This window comes from Heterocephalus glaber, unplaced genomic scaffold (assembly GCF_053883595.1).
Source record: "Heterocephalus glaber isolate CG9 unplaced genomic scaffold, H.glaber_assembly_v1.0 deba00001613, whole genome shotgun sequence".
In the NCBI taxonomy this organism is placed as follows: Eukaryota; Metazoa; Chordata; class Mammalia; order Rodentia; family Bathyergidae; genus Heterocephalus; species Heterocephalus glaber.
The window spans coordinates 36,109,669-36,124,711 of NW_028258384.1; the positions used below are offsets into that span (position 1 = coordinate 36,109,669).

The 15,043-nt window shown below is 39.5% G+C and overlaps 1 protein-coding gene across 1 annotated transcript in view; it reads right to left on the reverse strand.

Moving 5' to 3' along the window:
• Nucleotides 1-15,043, reverse strand: part of Gucy2f (guanylate cyclase 2F, retinal) — a 200,258-nt gene that overhangs the window by 27,593 nt on the left and 157,622 nt on the right. The window contains 3 exon segments of the mRNA XM_087196753.1: nucleotides 502-650; nucleotides 3,571-3,718; nucleotides 8,665-8,835. Coding sequence (XP_087052879.1) covers nucleotides 502-650; nucleotides 3,571-3,718; nucleotides 8,665-8,835 — 468 coding nt within the window.

Genomic DNA, 15,043 nt, shown 5'->3' on the forward strand with positions numbered 1-15,043 from the left:
TCTCCTACTTTTGCATTCCACATTTACACTTTTATCCCTTTTGAATACCTTTTCGAATACCACATCTTTCTCCTGACCCTCCAAAAACAATATGAAATCATATAAATGGTATACTCATCAGAATTCCTTGGGACCTACAAAGCAAACATGATTCTGTGAGGAGCCCCATCTATTCCAGATACTCATTCTCTAGCAGTCCTAATCCCAAACCTTGCAGATTCCTGGTGATTCACTTCCATCATTGAAAGGTTGTTTAGGCCAGATTGTGGATAGCCTGGGACAGAGATTCAGACACAGAAGATCACAATAACCAACCCTTGGGCTTTTGGAGGTGATGCCTTACCACCAAATTCTTCAGAGCAGCCACACCACAGGTGGTTTCCTCAAAGGGAGTGTTCCTTTCCCTTGCAAGGAGTTCCTGATAAAGGCCCAATGAATTAGCCTTGGATAAGCTGGCTTGAGGTTGGCTTCTGGTAGTGATAAGATTCATAGAGTCTTTACCTGATTAAATATGTCATCAAAAGTTGGCCCTTGTTCTGCAGCCTCAGCCCAGCACTGCTTCATCAGCTGCAGACATTCTGAAGGGGCATACTCAGGAGAAACCACTGGTCTGTATACAGGAGGAGGCTTCTTAAGCTTCTTTATGATTTCTGCTCACATACAAGATGAGAAAGGTTTATAAATCAAAGCACCAAGATTCAGCAAAGGTAGCTCAGGTTTTGCCAAGAAAGGAATTGCTCAGGAGGAAGCATAGGACTCTTTTGTTTTCTCCTTGGGTAGCTTGAATATTGATCATATCTGAGCAAATCCTATATCAGATCTTTGGAAAGGGAGTGATAAATTAGTCAATTGAACTATTGGTATATTTCAGGCAGTTTTATCCTGTTTCTGCTAGGTTGTACATGCATCTTATCTGATGTCTATTCTAACAATGTAACTTCAATGACCTACTCTCTTCTCCACAATAAACCCAGTTAGGGCTACCTGCTGTTCCAGGCCTATCTCACACCCAGGCTTTGGGCTCTGATTGGTCTCTAAGCAAAGGGTATTGAGAACGGCAGTAACTAGTTTAGTTAGAGTCTTTTTTTGTTGCTGGTCAACGAACCCCACTTTCAGTGGAACATAGACTATATATCAGACTATGAGCTGAGTACTTTGCACGCATTATTTCTTAGGATTTTCACCATAAACAGATGAGGTAAGCACATTTATTTTAATTTTACATATTGAGAAACTGAAGCTGGGGAGTATGTAACTTGCCCAAAGTCACATAGCTAGTGACAGAGTTCAAATTGGAACCCAGACAATCATAATTTACCCCAATTTTCTTATTTCCAAACATCTCAGACCTCAACTACTTTCCTATTTAGACTCAAAAGCCATTAGGGACCAAAGGTCCAGACCATTTTATAAAGGAAGAAAACTCCCTGGCATTAAGAGAAAATAATTAGCCCTCAACCCACACTGGGCCTCAAAGAGATCTCTCTGGTTCCAGTCTTGACTTTTCCAAACCACTCCTAAAACACAAATATGGCCATGTCACTATCTTGCTAGAAATCCTTTCATGGCTCTCATTACCCACAAAATAAAATCCAAGCTCTTTAACATGGCCCCTGACTATCTTTTCAAACTCATTTCTCATCCCTAGTCCTCTCCCTGCTACCCCAACTTTTAACCTCCACACTATGAACAAACTTTTGCTTGCCACACCAGCATGTCCTCCCCACGTTTGCATTGCCTGCTACATTCTAACAGTGCTACTCCATACCCTAATATGTGCCCCTGCCTCTGAAGAAGTTCAGCTGTTGCCTCTGACTTCTCAGCTCTTTGTAAAATCACACCTTATGCTCCTTTAACCAAGAGCAGCTCCATTGCAACATTCTGCTCTCAGTATAATAGACTTTGTGGGAATGAACCACCTGGAATGAGACTGCTCCATTCATTTCCGGGCAGAAGGAGTCGTCCCTTTCTCAGAACATCATCCAGTTGAATAGGTCACCTCTTTTTTTAGGGCCAGAATGATTCATGCCCTTGAGAATTTCACAATCCAATTGAGATAAACAATACACATGCTTTAGCAGAGATAGGTACAGGTAAACACAGAGAGGGTATTGGCTCCATAGTGAAGAAGTCAAAGAAACCTTCCTAGAGCAATTAACAGGAGGTAGACAAGACAAGATGGGGAGAAGATTGGAAAATTCCATCTATGATGAACAGCGCATGCAAAGGCACTAAAGTGGGAGAAACCATGGGAGAAACACTTTCAGGGTACTGCCAAGCATGTGGTTTAGTTAGAGTATGGAGAGTGACAGAAGACAAACCTAAAGAAGTGGAAAGTGGATAGATTGCAAAAGGCCTTATATGTCATGTAAGGAGCCTGGGCTTCATTTAACAAGTGATAGGGAGCAATGGAGGACTGTTTAAGTAAAGGAGTGATGTGAGACTTCATATATGGCAAAGTATAGCTAAATGGGATTTTTTTTCTTTTAAAAGCTTTAGTTTGAAATAAATTTGGACTTCCAGAAAAGTTGTGAAGATAGTACAATGATTGCCTTTATACCCTTCACTCAGTTTATCCTAATGTTAATAACTTTTAAAATCATAGTACAAAGAAAATTAGCATTTGTATGATACTATTATTACTGGAGTCCTTATTTGAATTTCATCTGTTTTCACCTAATGTCTTTTTTCTGATCTACAGTCCAATTCCAGATCTCATCCTACATGGAACTGTTTTGTTGTTGGGTTTTATGGAGCTGAAGATTGAATGCATCTAATTGTTGTGTCTTCATCTTTTCAAAATCTGCCACAGTTCATCTTTTTCCTGTCTTTTGTGACTTACTGTATAAACTTTCAAAGAGTACTGGCCAGGTATTTTCTAGAATGTCTCTTAACCAGAGTCTGTCTGAAGTTTCTCATGATTAGACTGCAGTTATGCACATTTTTTGCAAAAATACCACAGAATCTACATTGTGCCCTTAGAGCATAGTGTCAATTGTACCTATTGTTAATGGCACCTTTGATCATTGGGTTAAGGTTCTGTCTGCAAGATCTTCTACTTATACAGTTACAAGTTTTCCATTTGTGATTTCTATCTTGTGGGTTCACATTTTGAGTGCATGGAGATATCTTGTTTCCCCTAAAATTTTTCCCCACTGTTTTACCATCCATTCATGTATCCTGCCTGATATCCATGTGTTTTGATGGGAGATGGGGATGAAAACTTGTAACATGTCACAGGGAAAGACTGATATTCAGGAAAAGGGTACTGAAATACTGAGCAAAAGGTATCTCAAAAGAGTAGGTTGTAAAAAATGTACAAAAGGCTTGACATAGGTCTTGTAGGTGCTTAGATTATGTCACATTTGAAAAAGAACCAGCTTCCTGAGTGCTGGAATTTCTTTCAGATCCCTAAAGCTGTCTGACTCTGTGTCTCACCTGAATATAACACTGGATGCTTGCAGACTAGCAGGCTGTTAGCACAAATACTCTTTTAGCAAATCACGATGGCCTGGCTTGGCCTGGGTAACAGTGGGACTTCTAGTGACATTTTTCTCACCGTCTGCTTACCTTTGGCAGGCAGATCCATCATGCAGAATGGGGTGCCTCAGACCATCACTTCTTGGATGATAATGGCAAAACTATAGATGTCTCCTGCAGAAGAACCTAATCTGCTGCCCCTTGGGGCTCTCAACAATTCAGGGGCTGTCCAAAGCAACTCTGTAAAGAAAGCATTATGGAATGAATGCATAGAGGACTAACTGACATCTGCAATGCCCTTGGGCTCTGAAGATGCTGTGTTATTGACTACTTTATATTTTTATTAGACAGAATGGCATGCTACCCCCCCCGTGCTGGTTCTGAGTCTACTATTCTAAAGAATTATACACAGAGAAAACATACTACTCTCAGTATCCCAGGGCCATGCAAGCAGACACAACAGAGATGTGGGGAAGACAAGAAGCTTGAAGTAGAGACACTATCTGACACTTGTTTTCTTGCTCTCTTGAGCTTTCAAGTAGCAGTTGGCAGGTTTTCAGGGAAAGACAAGTGCACTGCCAGACTGGTTGCCATGGATTTGCTGTTTGCTAAGATCTATATGTGTCTGGTAATTTGATTGTGCTGGGGCTCAGGGATTCACAAGTTGTTTTCTCCAGGTCTTCTCTAAAAAGATTAGAGTGTCTTCAGGACTATTCTGTTCCTTGTAGAGCAAAAGGTGCAGCAGTTGTACTCAGGTCTGCAAATATTTATTGAGGGTCTACCATGTGCCAGGCACAATTAGGTACAGGGACAGTATCACAGATGAATCAGCCCTCTTCTTTGCCCTCAAAGAGTTCCCAGGTCACTGAGCAAGACACCCATGTGCACCCCTAACTGCAATAAAAGAGAGATAATGGTGGAGGCTACTATATGGTACAGGGAAATGAATCTATTAACAGCCAAATTTGAATGCCCACTGAGTTTCTTGCTGCATTTCAGACCCCATGAGGACAAAAGATTACCACTGCTTTCAGAGTTTATGTTAGTCCAACAATTTTTATTTGAATAAATATATAAAGGAATATAATCTGATAATATAAAAAGAGTAGTCAAAGTTGGGAGGTATGCTTTAGGGTTAAATCACATAAAATTGTAATTTCTGTGGATTGAAATAGTTGAATATTGTCAATTTCATCAAGTTCACACTAATGAAAACTGAATAGACCAAATTAATCCAGGAAGGCTTCCTGGAAAAGTTAAATCTTAAATGCTTTTGCTAAGAAGGTCAAGGATGCAGCTTTCTGGAGCTGAGAGGGGAGTTTGCAGGGAGAAAGAACAGTATGTGCACAAGAACAAGAGGCAGAAAGGAGCAAATTGCGGGTGGTTGGAGGGTGGTAAGAAGATTAGCTTGGCTGAAGAGAAGGGCTCTGTTAAGGAATAATGAGAAAAGAGAAATAGGGTTGATGAAGTGGGGGAGGGAGGGTGGCTGGAAGAATAGGGGCAGAAGGTGAGAGGCCCTGAGAGCCAAATGAAGGCATTTGGAATAAATACAAAAGGCAGTAGGGGTGCTAGAGCTGGAGAGGGATTTGATGAAAGCCGTGTTCGGAAAGATTAATCTGGTAACCCTCACAAGCTGGCTTGAAGAAGAGAGGCTGGAATCAGGGAGGCCAGATAAAAAATTATTGCAGTAGGAGCCTGCACAGAGGTGAATGGGGCCTGAATGGGGGTGGGGTGAGAGCAGCAGGATGGGGAACAAGATACATTGGAAGGCTACAATGGAGAAGTGACAGGGCTGCGGATAGGCTTACTATGCTTTGGAACAAACTGCAGGTCAACAACCAGAGATTGGGAGATTGGAGAAGAATGCCTGATTGGATGTGTAAAGAGAAAAATGTCAAGACCCTAAGTTTTCATTTTGTTAAATTTGTGGTCTTAGGGAGGTAGTCCAAAGGAACAAATCTCTATGAAGCAAGAAGGTGAGTAAAGGCAAGAGATTATTTTGTTGTTTTAGTGAAATCCAGGAAAGAGAAACCCACTGTGGAAACTCTTGCTTTCAGCCAACCCTAATCAAAATGAAGGAACAAGATATTCCAGCCTCATTCCTTACCACATACCCATATTCTCTCTTTGCCATTCAGGTTTTGTATCTCCACCAGCCCTTTTGCTTTCCTACCTACCACCTGCCCACCACAATAAACCTCTCAAACACATTCAGTATACTGGGTTTGCCTTCTTGCCTCCCTGCCTTTTGAGGACTGATATGTACAAATAAAACTGAATGCTACTTTAATCAAAGGAATACATTTCTAACTGTGGGATTTCAAGCAACATGTTTTTAGGTGGGGAGGGCAACGTTGGATATTTCCGAGCATGGAAAATCGTACATGGCTGCTTCTTCCTGGCATCTTCTCTCTTTGTACTTTTATAAGCACAAGAAGGGAAAGGAGGACAAAACTCTTATAAAAGCTGGGTGATTAAATACAATCATCACCAAATAGTATTTTCAGAGAGCACTGACATGTGTGTTGTTAATGGCTAAAATGAGGCTTTATCTGCACTATTACTTGTATATTGAAAATGACCAGTAATGAATACACTTACAATCTAACACCATTTCCTCATCCCCATTTCCAGAACCAAATAAGAGCCACTAGCTCTAGCCATTAGACTTGAACTCTCAGGAAAACTAGAAAAATAACTTTGGCTTGTTTTGTACCAAGTAGAGCCAGTACTAATTCAGAGCCTTGCTGTGGTAATAAAATCAGTCTGAGAGAACCAAGATTGTTTAGCATAAAAAACACAGAACTAGAAGTCAAGAGACCTGAGTTCAAAATCTCAGCTTAGTCACCAATTAGTTTACCTTTCCAAGTCTCAATATTTCCATCTATAAAATGAAATTTGAGCTAGATGACTTCCAAAGGCTTTCCAATTATAAGACTCCATTAACCTTGTCATTTAAGGCAGGGAACTAAGATCTGTCATTTCATTTTATTTCATTAATTAATTCATTCAACAGCTATTTATTCTTCCAGGTACTATAAAGGTACTGACAGAGGCAAACCTATCTCCTGCCTTCACAGAGCTTATAGTTTGGGTGCAGGTAGAAGAAAGTTGATTCAATTAGTTATTTTCTAACAAAGTGTGGTTAGAAAATTTGGGGGCCCTAAAGATCATGAAGAGGGCAACTTACAAAGTGTGATGAGGCATGGAAAACTTCTCCCTATAGTGGTACTTGAATTCTACAGGAAGAGTGGCATTTAGTCAGATCCAGGTGAGTGCATGACAGAGTGGGAGAGAAGAGTGTCTCAGGCAGTGGGCACAGCATGTGTGAAGTCTAGAAGTAGAAAGTCAGATGTAGAGACACAACTGGAAAAAGTTCAGTGTGGCTGGAATGTATTGACAGGGAAGGAAAGGTTAAGCATGAGACTTCAGCAAGATCCAGACCATGCAGGACTCTTAAGCCATATAAAAGAATGGGAACATTATCCCAACAGCAATAGGAAGCCATACAGTGGATTTAGGCATAGCTATAACATAATCAGATTTGGAGTTTAAAGAGTGCCCTCTCGCAGCAATGTGTGAAGAAACTGCAATTTGGAGAGGGAAATATAAGCAGAAAAAAAGTCTCTCTCTCTCTCTCTCTCTCTCTCTCTCTCTCTCTCACACACACACACACACACACACACATACACACTGCAGGTATGCCTTACTCCTCTATGACCAGATATCCATAAGTTTGAAAGTTGCCAGTCTGTGAATTAAATGGAACTCTGAGAAGGTAGGTATAGCACTTTATCTTTCATATATGACTAATTTTGACAGAGTGCTAAGTATTTGACACCTCTATCCTAAAGCGAACACAAGGAAACTACTCCAATGTTTCACATTAGAACTAGCCAAATAATAACCACACACCTAAGTCAGGAACAAGAAGAGACTCACAAAGAAGAAGAGAGAATGGCAATGTCAGTCTTTCATTGTGATTATCAGGAGTTTTAACTCTTCTAATGCATGAATGGCCAAAGAGGAAATTATAAAGTTTTGTTTGGTTCATTGTAAAAGATAGGCTTCAGAAGACCTGAATGGAAGTCCTAGAACTATTGCTAAGAACCTTCAAGATTTGAGAAAATCATGAACCCTCAATTGTGTCATCTGTAAAATGAAAGAGTTGGACTAGATAACTTGCTAAAGCTTAGTATTCCACAAATCCTGGAAGTCAAAGATAATGCCAGTGATGTCTAGATTGCCTATCTCTACCTGTGCACGTGTCTTTCTCTCTCTCTGTGCCTTTCATCTTTTTTCTCCTGGGTAGTAAGTCAGCAGTTATACAACTTAAAATGCCAAAAAATACTCTTAAGAATATGAACATACATTGTAATTTTCTATCTTTGCCTTTTGGGGAGTGTCTATTTCTCTGTGTTTTTGTGTTACTATCTCTCCTCCTCATCCTAACAACATTAAAATTTTTAATGCCCAAGTTTTCTGCATGTTTTTAACTCTGTCCATCCTTCTTTTCCTACTTTCTCTTTCTTTCTCCTTCTTTTCTGTCAGTTGTCTCCTCTGGTTCTCACCTACTCCTCACCTCAGATTTCTCCTATTTCTTTGATCTGTTGTGACTTCTACTGACATTGCTTAGTGCTGCTAATGATACATTAGACAGAAGACAAAAACTTAAAATAGATATCACAGGCACGCCTACTTATATATTAGAAGGCTGTGGTTCTATCTGAAGCCCTCCCACTCATAGAGCATTTATTTGCTGGGATCCCCTCCTTGCTTCTTCCTCTCTGACAGACACAGCACTGGTATGCTTTAGTGACATCCCATTCTAGAATGTGCTTTGTGGGAGTCCAGCTTCCCAATTACCCTCTATTCAATCTGACAAGTATTTATTGAGCACCTACTGTGTGCCTAGCACTTGGCAAGATTCTCCAGGGACTGCTGGGATCACTAAACAATGCAGCCTAATCCTACCACAGCAGGAACTGAACATTATTTCACTGGCTTTGTTCAGAAGTATAGGCTGGGCTGAAGTTACAGCATGCAGACTTCATTCAAGTCCCCTGGCTTGGAAATGAGGCTGGATTTTCAACAAAAGTCGGGAGTTGAAATCGGCCTGAGGCTTTAATTCAGTGGATATTTTTATTTGAACTTTAGCATTACCTTGTATGCATCAAAGGGTACAATTCATTGCTTATCTTCTGCAGAAGGTTCCTCTTCGGAGGGTCTTAGCATTTCTAAGATGTCATTAAAGCCATAACCTGTCATTTTTAGTACAAAACGCCCATCTACCACACAGTTCCAAGATTTTAGTCTCCCATGAACAAATTCTCTGTGGTGTAAGTATTTTATGCCCTATAAATGATACAACAGAATTTATTTAGTGGCTTATTTAACTATTTTGTGCTTTTAGGATCACTCTCTGAGATTGTTAATGGTATGAGCTATCGTGATCCAGAATTTAGCTTTTTTCTATTATATGCAGGCAAAGTACAATTTTGATGAGGTTTTGGGGTCCCTTATAGCTCTAAAATGGTATACTTTTATGAAGGATTGTATCTTGTATTTATAGAGAATTATGTGTTACTGGGAGATTTATTGACATTTCAGACACATGACAGATCCATACACATATAAATATAATTGTCAATAATTTGAAAATTATGATTTTCCTCAACAGGTCTAATACAATTTTCATCCATTATTGGCAGGAGTAGAAACTGATACAGCTTTTGGTGGGCAATTTGGAAATATCTATAAAAAAGAAAAATATTCATACTCTGTGGCTCATGAATCTACTTTTCCTCCACAGAAATACTTGCATATATGGACAAAGAGACAGAAGGATGTTCATTGCAGCTTTGCTTTTATATTACTATGTAATTAGAAATACAGAAAATATCCATAAAGGACTGACCATATTTATGGTACATCCTTGAATACTCTGCAGCATTCAAAAAGAATAAGATATATTTCTATGTACTGACATCAATATAACTCTAAGCCATAAAGTAAGTGAAACAATAGTAAGTTACAGAACTATGAGACAATAAGGTGTATTAACAACAAAAAGCCATCTATAATGTACTTAAATGCACATTAAATGAATTATAAGTCTAATCACAAAATTTCTAGCAGTGGTTAACTTTGGGTAGGCTATGAAGAAACAGGTTTGAGTAAATGTCAGTATTTTCCCCATATATATTTATACCAAATGATTTTAAATGTTAGTCTAATATATTATTTTGTAGATGAAACAGACAATATAAAAAGGAGAAAGTTTAATGTTACTGATCTCTATACTTGCTTGGCAGCCATTACATGACATTCAAATGTGATCCTCCAAGACCATCAGATGAGTTTAATCATTCTGCATATAAATACATTCATATTATGATGTAGTCATCCCAGAACTGTTTGTGCTGACTCCTTTTAGCTATCTGGCTCTGTTTTGCAGTATGACATCCTTTTGTAATTGGATGCTTTACATTTTGTGCTCTCAGAAAGTCTGCCCTGCCCATTATTTCCAAGCAGATTCTACAACAGACAAGATTTCCCCCAGGTTGCCTAAAATTTGGTTTTCATTCATTGCAGCCTCAAGAGGACTAACATTTAGAGGCCTCTCTGTAACTCCCTGGGCTTTGCTTACAGGATGAGTAGAGTACTAGAGTAAGAATCAGGAGATTTGAATTCTGTCATTAGCTCTACCCCTTAATAGTTAGCTGATATTTATTAAGCTCCTAATATGTGTGTCAGATAGTACATGACAAAGTGTCTCAGAGCCTCTATAAGAGAAAGTCAGTCACACACATCTTACAGAGAATGAGAATGACAAAATGTCTTCCCCTTCCAAGTTTCCTTGAAAAGATTTAGCCCACTACACAAAAAAACAAGATTGTGATCAATATACAGGAAACTCAACTAACAGTTGGTGATGCAGATCACACCATAAAAGCATACATACACAACTTGCATATAATTTCATAGAGCTCATGTGCTCCACAGAAGTCCATCCATGAACCCTGTTGGTTGTTAGTAGTCTTTGGCACATATAATAGAAGTGCTGTCTTATAGAACCAGGGGTATTGGGTTTGCCAGTAACATTGAGCTCCATATCCACATGTATCGTATGCAAAGATCCATCACCTAGTTCTTGAGTGAGCCACTTAAGTGGGGCTAAGTAACACCAAAGATTTCCACATACAGAAAGCAGAGAAATTGATGGAAGAATTGGCTAAGGCAGAACAGTGTTTGATGAACAGGAACTACAGAAAACTCTGGACCTCAAATTGGGAAAAGGGGACAACCCACTTTCTGGTCCCCCTTATGTCTCTCTTAAGCAGAATCTTTCTTTCTCCCAATAAATTTTTCCTACTTTTAACCTCCATTGTTCCTAGAATTCATTCTTCAATTTTAGAGAACACAAACTAGTGTTTCGGATATCTAGTAGGTTTGGGAGTTACATCTCTTCCCCCTATATCATTTTGGAGGTCTTCCACCAAGATTACTGGTCAGAGGTAAGAGTTTACTTGTGTTCCATAGGTTCTAACTTTGGTCTTTTTGCTTCATAGATTGTAACTTTTGTTTCATAGGCTCTCACTATTTGTTTCATAAATTCTGGGTTTTGTTTCATATAAATTCTGGCCTTTGTTTTGGCTTTTGTTTCAAAAGTGTCTTAGTTTTAAGTTGTGTGTTTTAAATGTTTGCAAATTTCTTGTTTTTCTTATGCATTGTCTTTTGTTAAAATTCCATTTTGTTTTTGTTTTGTATGTGTTGCATTTGGACATAGTTGCTTAAAAATGTTGTAAAATGGGTCTCTTATGAAATCATCTCAGATAAAAACAGTTCAGGCTTTTATCTGTCCCTTGTAGAATGACAAACAGTGGTTACTCTGCCAGCCAGTAATTGCCTTTAGGGCAGCTGCCAGTCTCAAAGCAGAGGACAGGTTTCTTCAGTTGCCCTCTGGTGAATCCCCACTCCCATTGACACCAGTGGCAGGTGGAACATTGACCAGATAGGCAAATGGGTTCCTTTTGGAGACAGATCTCTGATTGTGTGGAACTAGTAGAAACTGAGGTGACAACTGAGGGGTCATGGCCAGGGCTACTCTCTGGTGGATACCAAAATGTCCCTCAGAAGAATATAGCTCCCAATAGCTAGTCCAGGTAATCAGCAGAAAATGTCTACATCTTGTCCCTATCTGGACTCCTCAGTGAGGTGAAAGAGGAACTCTGTCAGTGATCACCAGATATCTTCTGTCTCAGAGTGATCTGAAACAATGCCATCAGAGCCCTTTCTGAAGCCTCCGTTAAGAGTTGAGCTACAGGTTTGGACTGCTTTCTCTACCACTAGTAAGACCTCTAGACAAATGTAGAAAATGAATCTTTGATAGATTAAGAACTACCTGAACCTTCTCTGCCCCTCCTAGGCATGTTCTTCATTTATGTGTGTAGGGGAGAAAAATGCCTTTTTCAATAGGGTGTGGACTTTGGAACATTGACTGTGGACTCATAAGAGTGCTATATGGTGATTTTTGGATGTTTAACCAGCTTGAGCATTATTTGCACTTTTTCTCTCTGCTACTGAGCTAAAAACTCCCTTTAAACTTTTCTCCAACTTGTTGGGAGTTCATTTGAGAATGCCTTGTAATCAGACCACTTCTCCTTCCAGAAAGGCAACTTGCAACAACTGTTTTGTCTTACAGTAGGGAAAATAGCAATGAGTAACTTGCATTTGTGTTTTAACATGCTAACTAGAATATGGGACTATTTTGGTCAGCCTTTCTCTTCCTTCATGTGTGCCTAGGAAGTTGATAAAGGTGCCTTTACTATTGTAGATTGTGGCTGCTAGAAAGATCTATGAGTTTCAAATACTTAGGGAATTTTAAATGGACCTTAAAGGAGTACCCTTCTCTTGCTAATAAAAGTTGCCTAAATGACTGGATAGACAACAGAAATCTCTCAGAGCTTTCTCTGCCCTAGACCCCAGGACAGAATCTCTGACTTACCATCTCTGAAGGTAATCTCTTCTGCAGGAAAAGTGCCCTAACTTGACTGTTGACCTATTCCCCTCTCTCTTTCAAGGAACTAGAAAGCAGTGGTTTAAATCTCTTGGTTTGCTAGCAATGCTTCCTTCTCTAAACATGATTGTTATGGCTGAAGTCAATTGTAACTTGCACTTTAAGAGTACCTACTGAAATAAGGATATGAGTTACCTGAGGAAGATAAGATTGCATGCTGGTAAATGGTAGATAGTCCAGTTGGGTTTTATTTTCTGGTCCTCTCTCCAGATGGAAGCTACCTACCCTGGAGTGGTATAAACCTTGGGGGACACCCTGGGGATGCCCTAGGGGGCACAGGAATCAAGCAGAGATTTATGGGACACCATATTTGTTTCTCTTCTTTCAAATTGGGACTCTAAATCTGAACCTCTTACTCCTTGGAATATATTAAGGAGCAATTTAGTATTTTTCTACACCCGCATGTGGTGTGCCTACTTCCTAAAGCCAAGTACACAGAGGAAAGTACTATGATGCTATCTCACAATTAGAATTACACTGTGAAAGAGAGAAAATGGTCAAAATAATCTTATGTTGAGATTTTCTTTACATTAAGAAGTAATTCTTGTTTGTGTTCAAATATAAATGTGGGTCATAGAAAAATGAGAGACACCTCATCCTTAAGGCATTCAGTACCTCTAAGCCTAAGGCTACTTCTTACCCTAACCACCAGGGGCTGAGGGTGGAATTTCTAGGCCACCTATAATTAATCTCCATGAGGCTATATCCATCCTGAGCTAAGTTGTTGAGGTCCCTCAAAGACAATATCCCTTGAGGAAGTAAATGGCATATATGGAACTACCTGTGTTCATGTGTCTTTTTCTCTCAGTAATCTTAGACAGATCAAATAAGACTTAAAAGTTTTCAGATGACCCTGATATGAACATTGAGGTCTTTAGAGGACTTACTCAGACCTATGGGCTAGACTACAAAGATGTAATGTTGCTCTTAAATTAAACATAGATTTCTAATGAGAGACAAGTAGTATTACAAGCTGCTACTACATATAGAGACAGATATCTTAATTTTGAAAGCTCAAATGTCAGGCAGCCAAGGGAATAACTGGTTCCTACTGGAACACAAGCAGTTCCTATACAAGACCCCCACTGGCCCACCAATCAGATGGGAGATGAAATAGAAGACATTTTCAGGCATGTACTCTTGAAGATCTAAGAAAGATAAGAACTAAGCCCTTCAGTTATTTTAAATTGTCAACTATTTACCAGGTAAAAGATGAGGCCATCCTTAGATCCTTATTTGATAAAAGGAAATACTATAGTTTTTCCCAAGTCACAGTCTTGCAATATGTAGATGGTATAATGTTATGTGCCCCCTCAGAAGAGCTTTCTAGCTAAATTTTCTAACAGACAGGGGTTATAATGTTTCTAGATCTAAAGCACAACTTTGAAGCCTTGAGGTAAAACATTTAGGCCTTATAATATGTAAGGGAACCCAAAGACTGGGGGAAGAAAGAATTAAACCAGTTCTTTCCTTTCCACAGCCCAAGACTCTAAAACAGCTAAGGAGATTTCTGGAAATTACAGGCTTTTGTCACCTTTAGATGGCAGGATATGATATTGTGTGGCTCATGTACCAGCTTATAGAAAAACCCCAAAGACAGCCATATTTTAACCTGGGAACCTGGTTCCAAGACCGCATTCCAGAAGTTCAAACAAGCACTTCCAAGTGCCTAACTACAGGACACTGTTTCAGTTTGTACCTTATTAAAAGGTGAGACATGCCTTTGGGAGTGTTTCTACAACATCAGGGACCTGCTCTACAGCCTGTAGGGTATTTCAGTCATAAATTAGACATTATAGATTCATTAAATAGGTAAGCCCTAAACTATATATATATATATATATATATATATATATATAGAGAGAGAGAGAGAGAGAGAGAGAGAGAGAGAGAACACTTTTGTTCCCTTTCAAGAGGCAAAGAGCAGCCATTTGGGTTCTTTGATTATTGGTTTGATGTTTCTGCGTGGCAATTCAGTGGGAGTCAATCATAGCTTTTGTCTCTGGAGACATGTTTTGCTAAGTATTACAGATCCACTCTGGTAAAGCTCCTCATCTTAATTGTCCTTCTACCCCTGAGATGGTTAAGATTTAGTTCTTGTGCCATACTTAAAGACACTCTTCTGTCCCTTCTCCATTGCCCTGCTCCTGAGAAATAACGCAGTTTGATTCAAGGTACTTCCCTCTTCTGTGGCTGCTGGATTTCAAGACAAAGCTTCCAGAATGGTGAGTTTCCCCTCCCTGGAAGCTGACCTTCATTTATCTCTGGGCCATATAGAAAACTGGTCTAGGTTTAAACCCGAAACTCTCAAGAAATAAATATAAAAGTTTTCCAGATTTATCTTTCAGCCTTCAGGTAAAATTAGAGAATGGTAAGAACAGCTAACCTGGCTCTGGCCACTTCCTTGCACCTCTTGTCTGCCATCACTGGCACTGGATGAGATAAAGTCTAAGGAGCGCCTTAGATTGGGCAGAGAACAAGAGG